Source organism: Mixophyes fleayi, chromosome 9 (assembly GCF_038048845.1).
Source record: "Mixophyes fleayi isolate aMixFle1 chromosome 9, aMixFle1.hap1, whole genome shotgun sequence".
Taxonomy (NCBI): domain Eukaryota; kingdom Metazoa; phylum Chordata; class Amphibia; order Anura; family Limnodynastidae; genus Mixophyes; species Mixophyes fleayi.
In genome coordinates, this window is record NC_134410.1 from 25,339,513 (window position 1) to 25,362,545 (window position 23,033).

The 23,033-nt window shown below is 41.5% G+C and overlaps 2 protein-coding genes across 5 annotated transcripts in view; both read left to right on the forward strand.

Moving 5' to 3' along the window:
- COQ8B (coenzyme Q8B) overlaps nucleotides 1-7,998 on the forward strand; it is a 34,909-nt gene extending 26,911 nt beyond the window's left edge. For both annotated transcript variants that reach the window (XM_075187031.1, XM_075187030.1), the window contains exon 15: nucleotides 5,901-7,998. In XM_075187031.1, the coding sequence (XP_075043132.1) occupies nucleotides 5,901-6,206 (306 nt within the window). In that variant the 3' untranslated portion in view covers nucleotides 6,207-7,998. The remainder of the gene's footprint in view (nucleotides 1-5,900) is intronic.
- Nucleotides 7,999-22,813: 14,815 nt separating this feature from the next.
- NUMBL (NUMB like endocytic adaptor protein) overlaps nucleotides 22,814-23,033 on the forward strand; it is a 65,136-nt gene continuing 64,916 nt past the window's right edge. For 2 of the 3 annotated variants that reach the window (XM_075187034.1, XM_075187033.1), the window contains exon 1: nucleotides 22,882-22,970. Coding sequence is in view for 1 of the 3 variants with exons in the window: in XM_075187032.1 (XP_075043133.1) it covers nucleotides 22,834-22,970 (137 nt within the window). In the remaining 2 variants the exon portion in view is untranslated. Of the gene's footprint in view, nucleotides 22,971-23,033 lie in introns of all 3 variants that reach the window. The other variant, XM_075187032.1, reaches the window with a different exon arrangement.

Sequence of the window (23,033 nt, forward strand, 5' to 3'; positions counted from 1 at the left end):
CCCTCTCCCACACAGTGAAGGGGCGAGCCGCCATGCCAATATTAGAATTCAGGGTTTTTAACAAACGGTTAGTGTATCGATTTATAAGGGTTAAGGTGAAGTTTATGTCGTAATATATGCCAAATTTTCCTAACGGAAAGGACAAGGGGGTTTTCAACAATATGGGAAAGTAATTTCTGTTCATGCAAATGAAGAAAGGCCTTTATATGGATATCAGGAAGGAATTGTTTCTCTACGGTTAGTTTATGTACTTAGATCCATCAGCTAGTCCTTCACATAGCGCAGGTGAGCTGCGTGGCTGTATTTAACTATCAGGGAAAATTTATACCCCCATTTGTTTTGGGGGGTTGGAGTTTAATGAGGCTTATCCTAGGACGCTGCTTTTTGCATATAATTTTGTGGAATAGATAATTTGTTGTGCATCTTTTTGTTTTTAAAAGTAATGGCAATGTTTGCAGAGGAGATACAATAAATGAGGAAACAATATCATCTTCAAGAGGCTTGCCATGCCCAAATAAGAAAGATTAAATCGCTCCCAACCATCCAGTTCCTTTTGCATTCCAGTTATAGCTTTACTACTATTAAGATTGTAGAGAGTGGCAATGTTCTTTGGGAGCCGGACCCCCAAATATGGTATTTACTTAGTACACTGCAGCAAAAGGGGTGGTGCCTATGGAGGTTTCGCTAAACCTCATCCTAGGGATAAAGCCATTGATTTTCCAAGATTCACTTCAAATCCTGACACTGATCCAATTTCCCCAATTTTCGCCATTAAGGAACTCAGACAAGACTCCGGGTTTGAATATGAAGCAGAATATCGTCTGCAAATGCTGTGATTTTGGTACATTCTGTACCAACAGAGATGCCCCTCATCATTGCTGGATTACTCTCAGCATTGGGTCTAATGAGAAGTTAAACAACAGTGAGGTTACCGGACATCCCTGTCGAGTACCTCTTGTCATCACTAAGGGATCTCCTAATAATATGTTGATAATTAAAGATGTTGATGGGGTGTCATAGAAATAGTCAATCATTTCTATAAAACATTTTCCAAATTCCCTTGTATTCAATACAGCTGACAAAAAGGACCAAGATACTGTATCAAATGCCTTGTGGGCATCCAGACTGAGAAGCATATTGTAAGAATGGGGTTCTGATAAATCTAGCGTGTTCCCTCTGGGATGGGAGTGTCCCGTGACAATGCCAGAAGGCTTACAGTTAAAATGGGCATCGGAATTCAAATACTTAGGAATATGGATCTCTAATACCCCCGCTGAATATGTAGAACTTAATTTGCGGCCCCAGATCAAATACATTAAAGAAAAAACTCATGTATGGAAGAAGCTCCCACTTTCTGTCTCCGGTAGGATAAATTTAATTAAGATGATGGTGCAGCCAAAGTTTTTATATATACTCCAGCAGTCACCTGTATATATTCCACCCTCCATTTTCCGATGCATTGATAGCTATTTGATTTCATTGGTTTGGGGAGGGGGAAGGGCTAAGGTCAAGCTCAGCTCGCTGTATAGATCCAGATCTTCTGGTGGATTTGTACTTCCTAACTTGAAATTATATTATTTTGCCTCTCAATTGGTCCACCTTAAGGCATGGGTTTCGGACCCCGATTACCATGAGCTACATTGGGTGTTGGTACACCAATTTAATTCTAATCACACTCCCTTACAGTCACTGCTGGCGGGGCGGCTTGGTATGCGGGCTCCTCCGCTCCTGATTCAAGCAGTTAAGATTTGGACAATCTGTAATAAAATAATGAAACAAACTGACATTGATCCATATACTCCTATCTGGGGGGCAAAGAAATTTGAGAAGTTGAATACAGTGAAGAGGGCCAGGGAGTGGTCTCGGTTGGGTGTGGTGTCGGTAGGTCAGCTTTATGATACAAATGTACTTAAATCCTTTGAACAGTTGGTTGGGGAATTCTCTGTACCCAGAACAATGTTTTATTCTTACCTTCAGTTACGACACGCCCTAAACACACAATTTAAAGGGGAGACTTTGGTGTTTGGGGTGGATCCACTGAGGAAACAATTACAGGCCTTGGGTTATAGAGGTCTGATCTCTCGAATGTATTCATGTCTTCTCTATGAATCCACTGCAGATGATTTGGATGGTTTGAGGAATCGGTGGGAAATAGATATTGGCCCTTTATCAGACAAGGAGTGGGAAATGGTTACAGACAGTACTAAAGGTTATACTTCATCATTAAAATTTCAACAAATACAGGTGTTTATCTTACACAGGGCCTACTTTACCCCTATTAGATTGGCAAAATTTCGCCCGGATGCTACCCCTAACTGTCCGAAATGCAATTCGATCAATGCTAACTTTTGACACCTTCTATGGGAGTGTTCATGTATACAAATCTTCTGGCGAAGGATCAGGAGATGTATTCAGGTTACTGGAATTGAAGTGTCTCTTAGTTCACCGGCCACTTGTCTCTTTGGGCTCCGATTGAAGGGGAAAGTTAATAAACTGACAAAAATGTACATTTCACAGTTATTGATGTTGGCTAAGGTCTGTATAGCGAGGCTGTGGTTGGCCCCGACGAGTCCCACGGTTAAAAATTGGAAGGCATTGGTCAATACCACCATAAGGCACGAGAGATTTGTTTATACTAGCAGATAGGCTCTGAAAGAATTTGAGAATATATGGTACAGATGGTTAGAGTCTCCATTCTATCCTATGTCATCTAGTACAGATGCTCTATCTACTTAAATGTATGGCTACCGCAGTTCTTATAATAAGTATCTAAGTCCATGTAATAAACCCTGCATGTGTAACATACTTAGGTATAAGCATTTACGATGTATGATCCTGAATGAATATAGCACATTTATTATTATTATGCTTTAATGTAATCTTGTAAATTCCGTCATTTAATTCCGATATGTATGCGATTGTTTTTCTTTTCTTTTTGTTGTTTAGTATGTTTATATCTTAAAAAATTTCAATAAAAATACTGGATTTAAAAAAAAGAATGGGGTTCTGGGAAGAGGCTATTATTGAGGCTATTGCAGTGCGAATACCGAGTACAGAATGGCGTCCATGGACGAAGCCTAATTGATGTGAGGTCAACAGAGAGCACAAAATAGGGCATTGGATCTTTATTAGGTTTTGGAATTAGAGTAGTGTATGCCTGATTGACAGATGGATAGTAAGGGCGATGACGTTGGAACTTTATCGGACTATCCACCAAGGTCGGAACAGCTACTACTTTTGGATGTTTATATTATTCACCTGAATATCCATCAGGGCCAAGGGATTTATGAAGCTTAAGGTCTGAGATCTCTTGAGAAGAGATATCAGTGTTTAATAATAAAGCCTGTTGCTCAGGGGACAGTTTGGGCAAATTAGCTTCTTATAGTAGATTATTTAGAAGAGAATTATTAGGTGGAGTATAAAGTGTATGGTAGTACTTAAAGTATCCACTATTTCTCTAGATTTAGTGATAGGTAACGGGAAGTCTCTTGTTTTAATTGCTACTATGTGACTTCTGCGCTTAAAAGGCTTTGACAGATTTGCAAGTCTGCCAGCTCTATTGCCCCATCTATAGTATCTAGCTGCTTCCATTCTAGTTGTAATCACAGCTAAAAACTCATCCTGAAGTTTTACCTGGCACCTGCACATTGGTGAGACGGGAATTTTGTAAGCTGAATCTATATTCATGACCACACCGCTAAGAAAAATGAGGCATGACGATGTAAGTCAGGTAAAATCTGAGAAATACAGTCCCTCAGGGATGTTGTTGGTGGCTTTGCAGGCTTCATGCACCGAGCAGGCCTGGCCAACATGTGGCTCTCTCCAAGTGTTGTGAAACTACTAGTCCCAGCATGCTTTGCTAGTTAATAACCAGCCAATAGCTGGCTAGGCATGCTGGAGCTTGTAGTTTCACAACACCTGGAGAGCCACAGGTTGGCCAGGCCTGCTTCATTGTATATAGACAACACGTGCTCTTTAAGAAACACTTATTGTTCTTCTTGGTCAACGTATATAACAAGCGTAATATAATCTTAATTGTTTAAACGGCACGTGATCTGGGAGTACAGACGCTTTAGTTGTTTAGTTTGTGGGGGTGTTTTGTTTTGGTTTTTTTGTTTAGATATTGTTGTCTAACCAGGACGAGGGATGTTAGTGTTGGATTGATGTGAATTTAGTCAGAACCTGTCCGTCCAGCTGTATTGTCAATAACTGATCTTGGGGTGGTTTTGTCTCATCTCATTCTGTGTATTCCTGTAGCTCTTTACCCCAATATTCCTAATGGATTATCTGTGAGTTTTTTTGCATGCTTATTGTGTAGTGAACTTGTTTTATCTCCCTGTCTTTTTAGTGCTTCAGTTTCTAACTGGACACTAAACTATAAGACTTATCACTTATTGGAAACATATTACTTATTGTAAATTTTCATACCGGTAACAATGGGTAATGTATTTGTTTCCCTCTGTAAGGTATCGTATGCTTTACTTAATGTAGGAACTTGTAGGTGTTCATAGACCTGTTCTTCCATGGAACTATGGGACACAGTCCTGAAAGGGTGGTTGTGAGGTTCAGCCGAGTCCCTGTTTTCTAGAACAAATGTGAAATAATGACAATAGTTAATGTCTACACTGTCAGGAACACGTTGTCCGTATCACAGCCTGTTCAGACACTGTGCGGGACATTGCTGTGTTACGTTTTCATTGTTATAGGTTCTGTGCTGTAACACATCCAAGGCAGTCTCGTTCTCTACCACCATTGTGAGTTTTAGGGATTTGATAGACAGAAAAGCCGGGGACATCTCTTAAAGTGATGATCTGTTCAATTGCAGATTATAACGCAACAAATACCTCTTATAATCAGAGCTGAGTATTGAGTTCCTCCTGGATTAAATGTGATCATGACAAATGGTGCCGATTGTCAGCTTATTCAAATGCAGCCTGTTCTGTTTAATATACATGTATTGCTTGCTTGAAAATCGTTGTCAAATATAACCCCCATTGCAATAGGTTTAAGGTTCCAACTTCTGTAGCCATTTTCCAGCAGTTTAGTTTAAATAAAAGTTGTATATATGAAGTCTGTTTTATTGATTTGTACCTGTGATATTACATTCTTCTCTCTGCTGGAAATGACCCGTTTTCCCCAAAAAGCAACTTGTAAAGAGATCTTCATTTAAAGCGCTCTCACCCCATGTTATTCACCCATTACATAACCCGAAACTAAGTTTTAGATAGAGTTAGAGCCTGGAGGCTCATGGGAGCTGAAGTGCAGACAGTGGAGAGTTTCTAACAGACCAGGAAGGTCCCAGACATGGAACCAAGCGGTTATACCACATGGGCAGGAGAAGCCTTAGGGGACTTACATAGCGTCTCCTATTAAAATGGCAAATTGCAAGATTGTCTCAACTGCTGCTGTCATTTTGGATATCCACGTTCTCGCTTTCATTAGTGCTTCATTACAGGGACCTCATTTTCTATTTAGGTGTTATTAATATGCCACAACTCTATTATGTGACAAGGAGCTGTGTCCTTGTTTTGTTGTATATAATGTCATTATACTATTTGTAGGTGTTTCACATACTGACACATCATTGTTATTCCTCTTTACGGAAGCTTTGACTGTCAATATGTTTATTTTCATATTTGTTGTGCTGTATCGGGTCTGTTATGTTATCATTTGTCCAAACACCATGTTATTATAGATGTGGAGTCACCAGTGGGAGTTGTCTCTCTGTGATGGGTTTTGTTACACGGAAGCAGCTAGATGAGCATATTGCTCTGGTCTCCTCTGACCAATTGAGTTAGTAGAACAATAGTGCAGCGATACCGCAAGTACTAATGAAACAAATCTGCACAAGTAAATTATTTTTTATTAACTGGTGTTGTTGGTTTCTGCTGTTCCCCCAGGTGTTTGAGGAGGCGCACGTAGACGCGGTGATGATTCTAGGCGAGGCTTTTAACTCAGAGGAGCCGTTCAATTTTGGCACACAGAACACAACCCAAAGGATCCACGACTTAATCCCCGTCATGCTGAAGCACCGACTCACCCCTCCACCCGAAGAAACCTACTCTCTGCACCGGAAAATGGCCGGTTCCTTTCTCATCTGCGCCAAGCTGAAGGCCGTCATCCTATGTAAAGAGCTCTTTGATGGGATTTACCGACAGTACTGGGCACAGAGGGGTCGAGAGGTAAAGCCGCTGACCTCGGATTAAGCCACTCCGCCACCTTAACTTTTATATGAAACAAATGGCAAATAACCAGTCGAATTGTATTGTTTCTTTTTCTTTTAACCCTTGACTGGCCTTATGGATGCATCGTTCTGCCTATTCTACATGAATATAATTTTTTACAGGTTGAGTGAGCTTTTTGAGTGTGTTTCTGCTGATTTGATTGCTTATAAATGGCAAAGTCCTTCCAAGAGATTTCAGCATTTCCTGTTCGGTTATAGTTGATCTGAAGTGGAATACTGTTAATTGAGAGAGAAGTCCCATTTTTATTCACCACTCACAATAGGTCCGCCCTGGTAAGACAGTCCTTCTGATTAAGCAACATCTTGTCTGGGAGTCAGCTGCCTTCTCTGATCTTTATCTGAGTCGGGCTACAGGGCTTGAGACTTTGTATCTAATCCATTTTATTTTTTTTTACATTTCCATTGTATGTTTGTAAGCTTTGAAAGCCCAGGCCTGTTCCAAGTTGTGGATTGACTTTCAGCAGTAACTTCTCATTTCATTCTTCTAATTAATCACTTAATCCGCTATTCAGTGTCCTTTTGAAGCTGCCTGGTTGTTCGGGAAGATAGGATTCCCTGTGAAATTTCCCTGTTGACAGGAGGACTTGGGAACAATGTAAAATAGGTCACCCCGGTTCTAGACACTGATAGGTCTCCAAAAATCCGGAGCCAGAGCTTATATTTCCTATCCAGTGAAGTCTAAGAAGTGAATGGATTTGAAGAGGGCACCTCTTAAGAGATTTATGCCAGCCCAGCATATTGCAGACCTCTCCGCACTCCAGTCCATTCCTGCTGCTGGCAAAGTGCCTTCTTACTTGGCAGTGATCACCCGCTTCCTAGTACCTATAAAGGATTACTAAACCTGGGGGCAAGTGTTTTTTTCCAGAGAAATTAAATATATATATATATATATATATATATATATATATATATATATATATATATATATATATACACACATTCTGGAAGCATTTAATCTATACAACTGATCATGTCTAAAAGCTTAATTCATGGGTGCTCCCCCCCAGAGTGATCTGATCTTCATTATGCTGGTGTTGAACTGGACCAAGAGCATCTTGGATGCGTCTTAAAGGCACCATTGATACCTATGAAGAGCTTGAGGGTTACACACATGGTACTTTTACAGTGAACACAGGAAAGGCATCTTGTAGAATTTCTATCTTGTGTCCTTCTGCGTTGACTGGTTGTCTGTATGTATGCCCCTGCGCTGCTTATTGTGCCAATTATTCTCTTTTCAAGAAACATCCGAGATGCTCTTTGTTCAGACAATACTACTAGAGAGAAACACAAATCAAGGGCGATGCATTGTGAGCACTCCATGCAAATGAGCCATGATCTAGTCTACAATGCTGTTAACAAGAGCAGTTGTTTGTACACCACTGGGAACCTAGGTCAGATACAGTCTTTGTCTGGGAATATGCAAGTGATATATAATATATAGATGAGTGGTTGAAGTGGGCTGGTATACGGTGGTATGCCATCCCGACACTTCTCTTATTGCTTTCATTGTAAAACTATCAAATTCCATTAAGTTACATTTTTCATACCGCCACCACTGATCTATATAATGTATTATAAATACCTCTACAGACTGGGTCAAAGTGTCATTTAGGCTTATTGCCTACTGCCACCGTTGGTAGCCTACGCATCAACTGCTTCACTTGACAGCCTATTGCATTGTGTTTCTTCACTAAAGCAGCCGGTCAACCTTTGTTTAGAATGTGAATATACTTTTATTAAATAATTTATACAGATGACAGATGTTCTGAATTTATTTTCATGCTGAAGCAATAGTTCCACCAGCGCTTGGCAAAAAACAATTGCATACGTTTTATCATTTACAAAATATGTTTGAGCCATCCGCCACTATCTTAGGTGCCTCTGGGGAATGGACTGAGCACTGAAGGACCCGTAAATGGGATACAAGGCCAAGCTTTGGTCAAACATGTGAGTGGTCGAACCTCAGAACAGCTGGGTTAGAGGTCACAGTGCAGTCGGGCAATAACTGCATAAACGTTTTGATTGAGTCTTCATCCAATCAGGTTTACCAGTCATCCCAGTTGTCATCTGAACAATCCTGATCAGAAGTTAATCAAGATCAGCAATGTTTTAGGGCTCCTACGTGTTGCAAGTTGTGGCCAATTAGGTCAGAAATTACAGAATTGCAGTGTATAAACCTTTCTACACTCACGCTGGTAGATCTACTCTTGTTATCTCTTGTGTAAATTATCTACTTCCTCCACAGTACATACACAACAGCTGCACAAGTGATAGTCCAATGTGTGTTACTATAAAACAGGCTATAACTGTCTGATCTGATCTTCTGGTATAGGATTGGCTACATATGCAACTGACAGTCCATTAATAGTCGGATAATCCATATTTTTTCCATCATTATTTTCTCTAATAAATTTAAAATCCTAATACGTCCCTATTTAACAAGATTAGTGAAAATGAGTTGTTTACCCGTTTTATTGCGTTTGTCAGACAAAAGGTATATTTCAATCTCGGAAACACAGGGGCCTGAACTTAAACTTTTCAAGTTGGGACTAGAGCCATTTTTGCAGCATTTGTGCATTGCATCATTTTTACCACTAACCAGTTTTAGCCGCAGTTAGGTGTGAATGTGCAGGAGAGGCTGTCATAGGGATCAATGGGACCGCCTTGGGTGGTCAACCAGCTATTGCTTCATAAATCCGTTTGTGTGAAGCAGTCCTTATGTGTTCTATGGCTTAGCCTTGCTTCTGCCCTGGTGGTGTCATCATATGGGATGTGGACTTGAGCTGAATGATCATGCTTCTTGTGGTAGACTTCTAATTGAGGCTGAGGAAGGAATATTCCAGGAAACCCACGCAAACACGGGGAGAACATACAAACTCCTCACAGATAAGGCCATGGTCGAAAATCAAACTCATGACCCCAGTGCTGCGAGGCAGAAGTGCTAACCACTGAGCCACCTATATGACCTGGAGCTTCTGTTCTCTTTCACTGAACATTTCATCCTGAGTGATTTTCATACATGGGAGCGGCATGAAACAAAACAGCATGATTCATTTGATTCTTTGCAATAACCTCGTGCGATATTTTGTGAATTCCTCCCTCTTAGCATTGTGTGAGGATGTGGTCCTTTTTATGTTTATGCGTCAGCCTGGTTTCAGCAATTCCTATGTCCTCCAATTCTGGGAAGATTTGCTTCTAGCGCGACCCTATTGTTAATATCTGAACTTGGTCACCTCCAATGTCAGATTTTTGGCGGCTTTACACGTAATTATTGCCCTGTGTGGCTTCTGTACTTTTTTTTTCCCCATACGTGGAGTAATTCCATATGTCTGTAAAACTACAAAACGGCTGTCTGTGTTGATCGATATAAACATACATCTACGTGTGTACATTTTGTGTTCATACTGGAGTCCAGAGTCTGTGATTTGTCTGAAGAGACGCGGTATTCTCTGTGTTCATCTCTCAGCAGTAGAGGCCAGCGGTAGAGAAGCTCAGCCGCCTCTCCCTGGCAGGATTTAACTCTACACACAAAACCCTGCAGGGTAGTGAAGTTCACTTGGCGAGGGTCAATGACCAAGGCACAATGAATTTACTGTAACTGGATTCCCAGAAGCTAAGTTTATGAAAAGGTTGGAAAAACCTATTTAACTGGTAAGCAAAAGAACTGACTGAGAAGAGGGGAATTTGGGGTCAGCATTGACTCACTGCAGAGAATCTGTCCTCACTCTGAACGTGCTGCAACTCACTGTATATAGACATCTCCATCCCCCAATGCACTTTGTCGCCTCCTCCTCCCATTTGGTATTATATCACATGCCTCTTTCTGCCATGCCCTTGTACTTTATATCTCCCTATTCTCCCCTTACTGTTTTTTGTTAATATAAATCTTCCACTTTCCACTGCATTATATATCATGGTCCCTATTTCGTCCTGTGTTCTTTTTGTTCCTCCCTATGTCCTCATATAAGGCACTTTATATGATCTCCTTCACACCCCACTGCATTTTAAATCACATGCAGATTTAAGCCTGAATACATCTGTTTTTCCTCTAGAGGGCGCTGTGCATGCTCTTGTTTACTTATGAACATGTCTTTTTAAGTGTCTTTTGCTTAATGTGCAAAGTGTTGGTGCAAAAGTGTCTGCTTCCCAGCTCAAACCATAAGCTTTACATCATATCTGCACAATAGTTGTATGATTGTCCAGTTCATCTGTGTAGATGGTATAAAGAGCAGCCTGACACAGGTCTTGGATATTTGTCAAACCTCTTGGATGATTCACCCCACCCCCCTTTTTTTTTTTTTTTTTTTGAGGTAGGACCTTGTCCGCTTTCATGTCGTCTTTCTTTAAAAATGTGTCTGCTTTGCACAGACTCCAGGGAGGTGAGTCATGGGGAACACGCCCTGACCAGAGCATAGCGTGTCCTTGGCTTACACATGACCTTCCCTTTCACCCAGAAGATGGTCAGGATTCTAAATAGTTTGGCTGGGTAGTGCTCTCTCCACTCCTGGCCACCTCCTCTGCTTCAGTGCTCCAGTTCAGTAAGTAGTGTTTACATAGGAGTGTGCCAAGTAAGCAGGGCAATCTAGTGCAGCACTCGCTTCCCTGAGTCAAGCTGGCAAAGTGGGACGCCTCTATACCCCCCTATCTGTGTTTTATACTGGTCAAGTAGAGAAGGTTTGTGATCATGGAGAGATGGCTCCTGTCATGCTAAGATAACTGCTATACTCATGTACTCTGTGTGAAAATCCTGTCCCTTTCCTGGGTGAATAATTGTATTTTGTATATTTTTTTATTTTTTATTTTTTTTTACATTAACTTTTTTCAGGATATTTTTTTAAAGTAATAAAATGAGCTGTGATACTGTGCATCACTGATACATCACATCACAGCACAGCATCGCTGCAGGGAACTATACATTAACTGAGGAGGGCAATGAACACACAATGGCAACACTATTACAGGCAATTATGGCCTCAGAGGAATGAGTCACTGACCACATATGAGAAGTTAATTCTGAATTGGACTTTTTGAGTCAGGATGTGCAGAAAGTGAGAGAGAGGGGAGGTGGTACAGGAAGCTTCTTTTATTTGGGACACCATTGCACCTTTATAAAAGAGACATAAATCTAGTCGCCCAACTACAATTCAAACAAAGGGTAGTAGACTACTGGCTAAGGAGAGAAAGTGGAGCTCAATATCCCTGATGAGTTTTTAGGCAAGTGGCTATACAATCATAATGGAAAGAGGACTTTTCTAATCATTTTCTAGAAAGAACTCTCTGCATAACTTCGCAAATTCCTTACACTCAGTGCCCAGCGGAGAACATTCACAGCCAAGCTGTATTTTATGGAAACTGTTCCTCTGCAGACAAGAAGATCCCTTTAATCCATGATAAGTGGAAAATAATGAAGTTTTCAGACTTTTCTCCAGAAATTCACAAAGGTCTAGTTAAGGTTCAATATTACCAAGAGAAGGCTGAGAGATTTGTAGTTGTCATACTCAGTGTTCTATGCAGCAAGGTTAAGAATTCTATCTGGAGTTCGCTCGCACTATCTCATCCTCAGAAGAGGCACTGGAGTAGATGGATAGAAAACATTTCCTCAGAGGCATGATCTGACAAAGTATACACGACTCTGTCAATTTTTTGCTTTTGTATAAAGATCATTGTCCCAGTTAATGCCCCCAGGCATAAGGACCCTAAGTTTCGCTGCTTTTGCCCCTCAGCAATGGCAAGGAAGAGAGGTAAATGGGCTTGCGTGTCCATCTTCCAAACCTTCCAACAAACACCGTGACTGGCAGGGTACCCACCCAGGTTTTCCCATGGTGGAAGCCTGTTTGCTTCTCTTCTGGGGCCTGTGGTTTGATTTTACCACAAATGCCTGGCTGAGTGGAGTTGTATCAGAGGGATACATAACATTCTCGGCTTGACGGAGGACTCATCTTGGTGATTGCCTCCGAGACCAGTCCTGCTAAGTTAGGGTACTTTTCTGCACCAGAGTTTACCTCAACTGGCTTTTACCATGTTGTTCTTGAAGCTATGATCCTATAGGCCATGGGCTTTCCGGACAGTGTAAGGTAAGCCTTTTCCCGAAAATGTGATGGCGCATTCTGCCAGGTCAGTGGGTGCTTCCTGGGCTGTCGGGCAGCCACCTGGTCTTCGGTAAACACTTTCACTTAATTTTACTGATTCAACATTTTTGCATACGGTTCTGAGGTTCTGCAGTTTGACTGTGCACTCCCTTAGGAACATCCTCAGCATTTCCAGTGTCCCCCATAGGATGATGTGATTTTTATACTCTTGTTTAATCTTTTCTCCGAGTCCACTGGGGAACACTAATGCCCGTACTTTACGCTCTTTGTTCAGTTGTTGTATTCTGATTCTTAAGGGTTTCGTTCCGGGGGTTTTGTTGGAGACCTTTCTCATACTGTACTCATGGTTCTGTCCTGGTGCTTTGTTAGTAAAATATGAAGCGTATCTGGCAACAAGTGGTGTATAGAGGTAGAGGAGTTTGAGTTTTTTGGAGGATATTCCAAAAGTGCCCAAGCTCCTACACCCCTCTATACCCTGGTGTTTCCAGTGTTCCCCAGAGAAAAGGGATTAACATAATATAAAAATCCTGTTCTCAAAACTCCCACTGAATCTATAGTTAAATATGGGCTGCAACAGGGGAAAAGGACATATATTCTAACTAACCAGCCAAACATAGATGTCTTTTCTCAAGGAGCAAGCAATACGTTCTGGGGTATAAGGAGGCAGTTTGTGTTCTCGATTGTCAATGAAACCTCTAGAACTGTTATTCCTGCCATAAAATCCAGTAAGGGGGTAGGGTGGGGGAGAGACCTTGCCAATGTATTTAAATGTTCTTATCAAAACCTATATACTTTCTGAAACGCATATACCCAGATCCACTTGACAGCGTACATAGATAAAATTAATATATCTGGATTATAGATTTAGCAGACATAGTCACCTCTTCCTTCCCGTACAATAAGGTGCCATGGTTAGATGGAGCGCCAATTGAACATAAAAACATATTTTGGTAGTGGATCTCTGGGACATTTTTGAGCAGGGAGTGAGAAAATGCTTCTTGCTTCAATGCCAGAAGCCCTGATAATAGTGCTGTACAAACCAGATAAGGATCTACTTCTCACGAAATTCTAAAGGCCCATAGCTCTACTTACAATAGATATAAAAATATTGGCGAGAATCCTAGCCATTAGATTAAATAAAGTAATGACAAAAATTATCCACTGTGACCAGACTGGATTTATGACTGCAAAGTGTACAGCTATAAGTCTTGGAATAAAGGCATCTAACAAACCATAAGGAGGTTTGGCATTGGACAGGAGATTATATCTTTGGGGTAAACTGTTCTATGCAGCTCCTTGGCCAAGAACAGGGGTTAATGGCTGGGTGACCGACCATTTCTCATTTGGGCAGGTGGTGTCCACTCACAGGCATCATGTGCCCTGGCCATATTGACAATGGCCTGTTTAAACAGAACTATTTCCAAATTTTAAGGGGTGAGAAGAGTGGACACCATGGCCTTACATGGTGATGATGTGCTCCTCTTCCTGGAGGATGCTGGGACATCCTAAGGGGCTATGTTGGTACTTGTAGATGGATTTGGGGAGTTTTCTGGTTTAAAAACAGACTGGAGTAAATTTAGTATTTTTCCCATGGTGGGTTCAGCACTCGCTGATGGGACAGAAAAAATCACTCCTTATGTAGACAGATTTAAATATCTGGGCAGCGGCTGGCTAGGAGGCAGGGGGGCATCTGCCCACCGCGCTGGTCCCATAGCGGACTACCTTGGGCTGGGTCACCTGCATTTTTTCCTTTAAAATGTTCCTAATAAGCTGCTGAGTCAAGTCTTGACCCCATGGGCTAAAATTTGCCAGCCCTCCCTGGTATCTGGGTGTATGAATATCTCAGGAAATGGGGGACTATTTTAGCCTCAATCTAAGCCCTGTTCTAACTTTGTTAGAATAAAAAAACAAACACACGGCGTAAACTGACACTAATTGTTATAGGCAGGGTAAACCAGATTAAACTTGGCGCAACCCAAATTGTCGTATGTGTTTACAGCACTCCCCTGTATACCTTATTAGTATTTGGCAAAATATAGCACTAGCTGTGTGTCACATACCACTCTCCCGTGGCTGCCACCCAGTGACGTTGGCATCTACTCATTTCCACATTCCCCGCTTTCTCCCCCGGCTGTCAGGTCGGCAATGGCTCTGCGCATGTGCGAGTGATCGTCTCGCCTGCCCTGCTCACCCATTGGTTGCCTCTCATTTATAAAGTCCCTCCCAGCACCTCTTAGTGCTGGTTCTTCTCGTCAGACTCCTGGCCTGTAAGCAGCTCCTGCACCCCTGCTAGAGTCTTAGATCTCTAACCTGGTGCGGTGGATCATCGCTTACCTGCTCCACTTATCCATGGTAACTCCTGCAAATCACCATTATCATCTCTCCAAGGGTGCTGTCGCGGATCACCTATTACCTGCTCCACTCCTTAGTGGTAACTACTGCAGACCATCTTTTCTATCTCTATGAACTATCGCAGAGCATTGCCTGGTACTCCCATTCCATAGTGGCTACCTAGTGCCTATCTTCTTCTCTGTACTCTGTTCTCTATCACTGCTCTCTGGGAACTCCCCTAGAGGGTCGCGACCTGCAAGGTGGAAGCTGTGAAGCCCAAATTCCCTTGCGTTAATCCCTGGTGAAAGCCTTCCGCTTTGTTAGATTCCGCGCCTCTGGGTGGTGTACCGCCAATCCCAGCTGAGACCAGAAGGATCCCACTCATCCTAGTGAATTCTGACACTGTGCTTCTTGATTTGATCTGGTGAAGTAAGACTTCCTATCCCCCAACTGTGAAAAAATAGTGGGTGGTTGGCGTTCTCCCCCACTTTGGAAGGTTTTACTTAGCTGCACAGCTCAGGCCTTTCATCAGAGACAGTAGATGCATATTAGGATATACCAATGCAAGCTCTTTATTTGTTTCTAAGTGGGAGGAGCACCAGTCAATGCAGCGGGCTGGGAAAATATGGAATAGTGCAAATACTGTGACCTTTTACACCTCTATAGCATAACAAATTACAGTCAAGTCCATAAATATTGGGACATCAACATAATTCTTATATTTTGGGCTCTATACACCACTGCAATGGATTTGAAATGAAACTAACAAGATGTGCTTTAACTGCAGACTTTCAGCTTTAATTTGAGGGTATTTACATCCAAATTAGGTGAAAGGTGTAGGAATTACAACGGTTTCTATATGTGTCTCACACTTTTTAAGGGACCAAAAGTAATGGGACAATCGACTCAAAAGCTATTTCATGAATATGTGTGAGCTATTCCCTCGTTATTTCATCATCAATTAAGCAGGTAAAAGGTCTGGAGTTGATTCTAGATGTGACATTTGCATCCATTGTGGTGGTGTATAGAGCCCAAAATATGAGAATTGTGTCGATGTCCCAATATTTATGGACTTGACTGTATTTACTAAACTGTATAATAATAATCTGAGGGCAATTGAGGATGGAAATTGGTCCTATATAGTGAGTACTTCTTAGTGCCTCCTTCTGCACATAAGACTTCAGCAAATACAACTATATTTTGGATAGGTTGTATATATTTCTGCAACTGAGTTAGCAAAATGTTCCTTTAAAAGGTCTGGTAGGTTTACAAACTGTAAGGTGGATGAAGGCACCTATTGGCACTTGTTAGGGATTTGTCCAAATATGCAGCAATTTTGGAAGCGGATGACTATTTGCCTTTGAGATACTGAGGTTTAAATGCCCCTGACTAGTCACATGTCTGTATTTTTGGCCTACAAAGAATATTTTTATTTGAAATGTCTTGGTGTTGGCAAGTTATACTAGCAAGGCAATGGCTACCTGCAGTACCTCTCATGTCCCGGATATATTTAACTAGCAAGACCCTGAAACATGATTAATATCCTACTTGCCAACTCTCCCTGAATGTCAATGAGACTCCCTGAAATAGTGGTGATCTCCCTCACTCCCTGAACGGTCTGGCATTCTCCCTGATGCTGAGCCAGTACAAGATGTGGTTGGCTTCACCATCTGTTTTAATGAGTTCAGAAATTGTGTGCTATGTCCATGTATTGATGCCTATGGAGGCGGCCATTCTCATGGAGACCAAGATTTAAGCAAAGACTGACAGGTAAGACAACATGACTTCGGTAATGGAGACAGAAATGTAAAAGACACTTCAGTCTCTAGAGATTCATTAGCTGCTTTTCTTTAACGCATAGTTGCCTAGTCTCCCGGAATGTCCGGGAAACTCCCACATTTCTGAGAGATTGGGCTTCTGGGAGAGCAGGGCAACCTCCCGGTTCTCGCCCCCGCAATAGATAAATGGTGGGGGTGGGGCTTAATTATGCGAATATCGCTTCATCTTAGCCTAATGATGCGATTCATCAAGCCCCGCCCTCACACGCCCACCTCCCCTGGGATCTCCCTGAAGCCAACGAGGAAAAGTTGGCAAGTATGATTAATATGTACATTTTTCCAATACTTTATTGAATTAAAATAAACAAATTTTGGTCGGGATGGCTAAAATACAAATGGCACTTGGCCCAACGCTATGACACATAGTAATTTGATGTATGTATTCTGGTGGTGATGAAGACACTGCTTAACATATTGCAATTAGGTCTTGGATATGGAGGGGTGTTTTGGGGTAGGGGTTTGTCTGTGGGGATCCGGGGCAATTACAGTCTGTCATTAAACTGCTTTTAAATGTATTTGGCTGATATTAATCATTATCAAGCCAACACCTGGCACCTGTCATTGGTCTATATAATCATGATTAGAACACATCCTTCCTCTTATGTACACCTGAAAATATCACTGGAAAGAATCGGGTTAAATTGATTGTAACCGAATGTAGGAACTATAATGACAAAAAAGAAGGGAACTGGATCAATGCTCTGATTTCTGTAATCCTGTTTATTGACTTTCTCGTGTACATGTGAGCTCCTGGGGGTAGGTGGAATTTAGGTTTTATTGTTTAAAATAATATGGCAAGAAAAATCTATAAAAAAAAAAATCTGCAAAAACAAAAGTTGCAGGGGCACAAACAAGTCAATTTACGTTTTAATGTTTTGTTTTGTGTTTATTTTTCTATGTAAGCATCCTGCACATAGGGGACAGACGTCCTGTGTGACTGTGAGGAAGCTGTAGCTGCTATGCCCAGGACGTACAGGTTGAGATTCTGTCATTGCGTCCCAAGCAAGCTAATTTCTATACTGTACTACTCATTACTGATGTCGTCTGCAGCCAAAGCTACCCAGCCAAGTCATTTCCATGTTAAAAAAATCTCAAGTGTGGAGCCAGAGCATTGGAGCCAGTCGAGTATTGTAATATTAATGTCTAATCCTGCGGTTTTACTCTTCATTTTAATGTGGAAATATCTAGCTTGCTTTCCCTGGTTTCACGGATCAGTCGTCATCAATTTCCCCTTTGTCTTAAGGCAAACACCGTCCCTCTCTCTGTGGGTACTGTGAAGATATGGATGTTATATAATCTTGTATCCCGCTCACTGTCACAGTAATCAGTAAGTCTGTCTGTGCTGGGTTCGCTTTGTGTGATCAACCATCGGAATATTTATGTTTATAGGGAACATTGGTATCTGACTGTTCTGATGGTGACCTGTTCCTCTCCACATCCGATTGTTTGCAGGGAATTGCTCTAGTTCACAGGTGACTTGTTCAACTACCTGACTCTTCACTGTATTAGGCTGTAGGCAGAGTGACCTGCACCTCTGTGTCTGTCTTCAAGGCTGCTGTAACAGTGATCACTATATACAACTCCACCCTGTATCCAAACTGGACTGTCGGTATCCTCCTATCTCCACTGGAAAATGCCACACAGCAGGGCCGTAACTAGGGCTGTGCGATAGGTGTGATCGTCCAGGGCACAATGCTGAAGGGGGACGCAGTTTAGGAATATTTTAGGTTAATTTGGTTAAAGTTGAGGGCTAAGGGGTGGCGGCATTAGTCTTTCTCACCCCAGGCGCTAGAAATCTAAGTTACGGCTCTGCCACACAGTGTATTCTTTAATTATATAGCGCCTACATTTTTTAGAGCAAGATGTAAATGGTATAATGTGCAATATAGACCATGTTATATGTTATATGTTATATGTTATAAGGAAGAAGCCTTGCTGGTGAAAGCTTTCAAAAGGATGCAGGGCTACACTAACAGTGGCTACACCGACACCTTACGGAACTAACTACACTTACTGCTGTCAGAAGACAGCTTGACAGACGGCTACATAGAGATGCAGTAGCACCTGAGGCAGGAAAGGAGACTTCAAATGTAACAAAATGAACCTAAAATATTAATTTCCCTGTGCCCTGGGTGGTTGACCCTCTCACCCAGGCCTAGTTAATTTCCTGCATGAGGCTACACCCCTGTTCAACCTGTAGGAGACTGTGCAACCGCAGATAGTGTAGCCAGTCTTATAGGAGGCCAGCAGTTACAGGAGGATGATAGAAGTGACTAGTGACCATGATCTGTGTTTCCAAATGACTGATCCTGAGGCACTGACATAAGTGTTACCTCACTCTGAGGTTTAAATGTCTCAAGACAATGAAATGAGGCCTTGGCATGACATAGTGGGCCAACAACGCTCTTGTCTCCTGCTCTGCAAATTGGGTCCTCATTGTGAACATCTGATTTAATCAGGAGTTCTGCTGCTCCACCCTTGTCTTTTAAGAAAGGCTTTGGTTGTGTTTCAGTTGTATGCAGCTGATTGGAGATGTTTATGGCTTAAGCTGGGTATACACTACACTGTTTTCGTCCAATAATTAGCTCAAACAGACTACATACGACCGCTCGTTAAAAAGTCGGGTCAGTGTGTGCAGTGACACAATGGTCGAAAGTCTGCCCAAATGGACGATTATTGCCTCATTTGGTTGGTCGTACCGTTTAATATTTTCGGTCCAATCTCGTTTCCGCTTTGTAGTGTGTATAAACTTCCGACCGATCCACAACAGTGAGTACGAAATTACAATCATTGCTCAGGACAACATGGCTGTAAAAAGTCGCTAAAGGGACGTCCGCTCTTCCCTTTATCGTCCTAAATAAGGCTAGTGTGTATGCAGTCCATGGACCGAGTGATCGGAACATCGATCGCATGTAAAATCGCTCGGCATAAAAAGTTGGTCGAAATTTCTGTAGTGTGTACCCAGCTTTAGTCAGAACACTCCCATCAGACTAAGGACGGAGGAATTCAGTCTGGTGATTTGCGTTGTATGGACAGAACCAGAGTGTCTCTTCCCCGAAGAGTTTTCATGTTGAAGTGGTTCAAGGTTATTCAACAGGTAAGGGTGAAAAGAGAGTGCTTTAGTGAGTATTTTTTGCTCATATAAGGTATTGTGATAGCAACGATAAGCACTTAGTTGTGTTAGTATAATAGCCCCATGTGTGGTGTAGTTGTAAGGCACAGATGAGTTTTCGACTAGGCTTTATGGAATGTTCATATACAATAGAACACAGCCACTAGATGGCGCTGCAGAGTTCTTCCATGGGATCCTTTCTGTAGGGCACTGTGAAATGAAATATTGTGTGCATGGTGTCTTAGAGCCATTCCAGCCCAATACTAGGGAGTTGATTGATGGTATACCATCTGATTTGCAGTTTTTTTTTTTCTGGGTAAATAAAAGTCCACTGTACAGAGTCTGCTTTCCTGCATATACATGTGCATATGGAAATAGTGGTGTTAATTGGTGTAGCAAGGCTGTAAAGATAAGTGTAGTAGGGGCTAATAGTATTGGTTTATAGTACTTTCTGAATAGATATGCTAATATTATATTACGTATAACATAAACATATAATATAAATATATTACCTATAGGGCAGGGACTGATGTGTGTGAGTTCTCTGTACAACGCCACAGAATTACTTTTGGCAGCACTGATGGGATCTTTCTAAACCGCTGTCCCCAAGACATTTTACAATACGACGCCTTCAATAGCAACATCTTATTTGTCTGAAGAGTTCTATTGAATCTGTCATAGAACCATCAATTATTGTATGCTTCAATTAAACTTATAAAGGAATATCCCAAGCTTAAATGTATATAATATGAGGAGCACTTAGAATAAATATAATGTAAGTTCTCATGAACAGGGCTCCCCGTCATGTTGGTCCCCGCTTCCCTCCTTGTCTCCAACCCCCACTGTTGCTATAGTCTGGTTCTCTTACATCCTCTGTTCTATCTTTACCTGACGTTGCTCACTGCATTCTACAGCCCATGTTATCCCTGTAATTCCATTTGCATTTGTACTTGCTTTTGTTACTCATTATTATCTTACTACTTATATTAGGTCTCTCGTTTTTTCACTAGCACTTGAATCGTGTCTACTTATTTTGTTACACTAACACTTTGTACGGTGCTGCAGAATTTTGTGCCACGTTCTAAATAAAGGTTAATACTAAGTAACACTTCATTAGAGCTGGTGATCAACATGGAATAAGGAATCTGGGCTGAATGACCCAAAGACATAAACTCTGAGAGATCTGTAATTATACAGAGCGTCCCATGCTCTGTATATTTCCACTGCTGGGTTAAAGGAAAAGTTAATTGGTGTCAATTAAAATGAATATAATATAATTTGTAAACAATTGAAACTGCTTCCTGTTTGAGGTAACGTAATGCCAAATTCTACAAGACTCTTTCTAAATGGATGTCAATAAAAGTCATTCTATTCCACTTCCTGTAGCATAGTATAATTTATCTCTATGGATTCAAGCTCTTTGCCCCCTAGCTAGGAATGGCAGGTTCTTGTCCATGTAGTCATATTTATAAAAGTGTCTTTGTCATGGATTTATTCTGTTTATATTTTTCTTTTGCACCAAATTTACTAACCATCCTGCAACCTTTCCCTTCCCTGATCCACCCCCCCTGGTACAAGTGCTGAGATCCTGATATTTAAGGAGTGCCGGAACATAGTTGTGATATGTACATTGTGTAATCCGTCATGTTGAAGCCTTAAGATAGTGAAAGATGTTCTTCTGGTCTGTCTTAGCAGTCATAGATGACGTGTTTGAAGTCCCTGAAGGTAATTGTCACCTGATTAGACTGATTTGCAGTGTTCTGTGTCTGCATCTTATTTGAGATCTATATTGCTGGTAATATGTTTCCTGTAAGAAATGTATTGCTGGAAATGTATTTCCTTTAAAAAAAAAAAGTAAGTTAAAATAAAAGTAGGATTTCTTTTAGAATTTCAATATCATTGACTATTGTAATTCCCTTCTTGCTAGTCAACCTCTAACCAGAACTTTATCCGTACAATCCATTATGAAAGCAGCCGCTAGATTAATTTTCCTCACCAAACGTTCTACTGCTGCTCTGTGTACCCTTATATTGGCTGTCTTTACTTTTTCAAATCAAATATAAAATTCTTGTACTATAGAAAGCCAATAAAAACTGCATTCTTCTCTCCACTTGTCTCATACACCTCCAAACTCCATTCAAATATCTGCGCCCCTCATCCTTACTTTTTACTTCCTCCCATTCCTGGTTACAGGGCTTCTTTTTTTGGGGGACCACTGCACCCATTCTGTGGAATTCACTCTTGCACAAATCTCCAAACCTTTGAGCGTCCTCTGAAAGATCCACCTCTTCAAAGAAGCTTATTAGTTTCCCCAACCACCCTCTTGAGCGCCCTAAAGTATTCTGCTTGCTGTAACATAGTTTACACTAAATTTACATTAATTTGTTTTCTATGCTGAAATAACCTACTGATCCCCAAATCCAGGGGAGGGCTGGCAAATTTTCCCCTGGGGGTGGAAGACTCGACTCAGCTGGTGGCCCAGTGATCCAGCCCAAGGTAACCCACTATGGGTCCAGCCCAGAGTGCGGATGCCCCTCTGCCCCCCAGGCCAGCCTGCTCTTGCCCAAATCTACATTGCTTCTCATTGTATATATTACCCATTTAAATATGGCCGGACCAAGATGCAATCTTAACCTTGTGCTTGAAACTTTTAATATCCAGTTTTTGTTTTCTTACTGTGCCTGTCTTCCCAATTGTAAATCCTTTCATAGTATTCTGTTGCTATATAAGTAAATGTAAAAAAATTGTCCATAGTATCACATTTAGTTGTTTTTTTTTTTGTTTTTTTTTTATATTGGAAGGCAACATGTTCATAGGGAAGAAATGTACTTGGAGCCCTGGTAAATATAATCTACAATGAAAAAACTGCACCACCTAAAGTAACAATAAACATTTATTTTGTACTTTGTTTACTTCTGTGACTCTCTTCCTCTTTTTGATCCCACATTTTGATAAAGGCTCCAAACAACAAAGCATCCAAAATATTTATTTTCTGTGGAGTTTAATTTCCGGTCTTGTTGCTTCTAAATTTAGGGGAAGAATTTGTCAGATTCCAGATACTTTGTTACAGAAGGAAGGAATTTGAGGCCATAGCAGGGGGCGGGGCCGAGGAGTCTTCTGGGTGTTGCCCAGGAGAGCAGTATTTGCATATTCTATCAGCCGCAGCCAGTCAGAGAGCCGGTGGGCGGGGTTATGCTGATGGTAGCTATTCCAAGGAGCATGCGTGGATTAATGGGTAACAAAGCAAAACCACAGTCTCTGCATTTGGGATTATCCGTGGAAGGGGCTATACTAGGACTGTTCTGTGTCAGGAAGGTGAATGTCTGCCCTCTGAAGTGGGATCTATCACGGCTGCTGTGAGTACATGTCTGGGGTCTGCTCTGATTGCATGTGGAAGGTGCATCACACTGGCCCAGTCA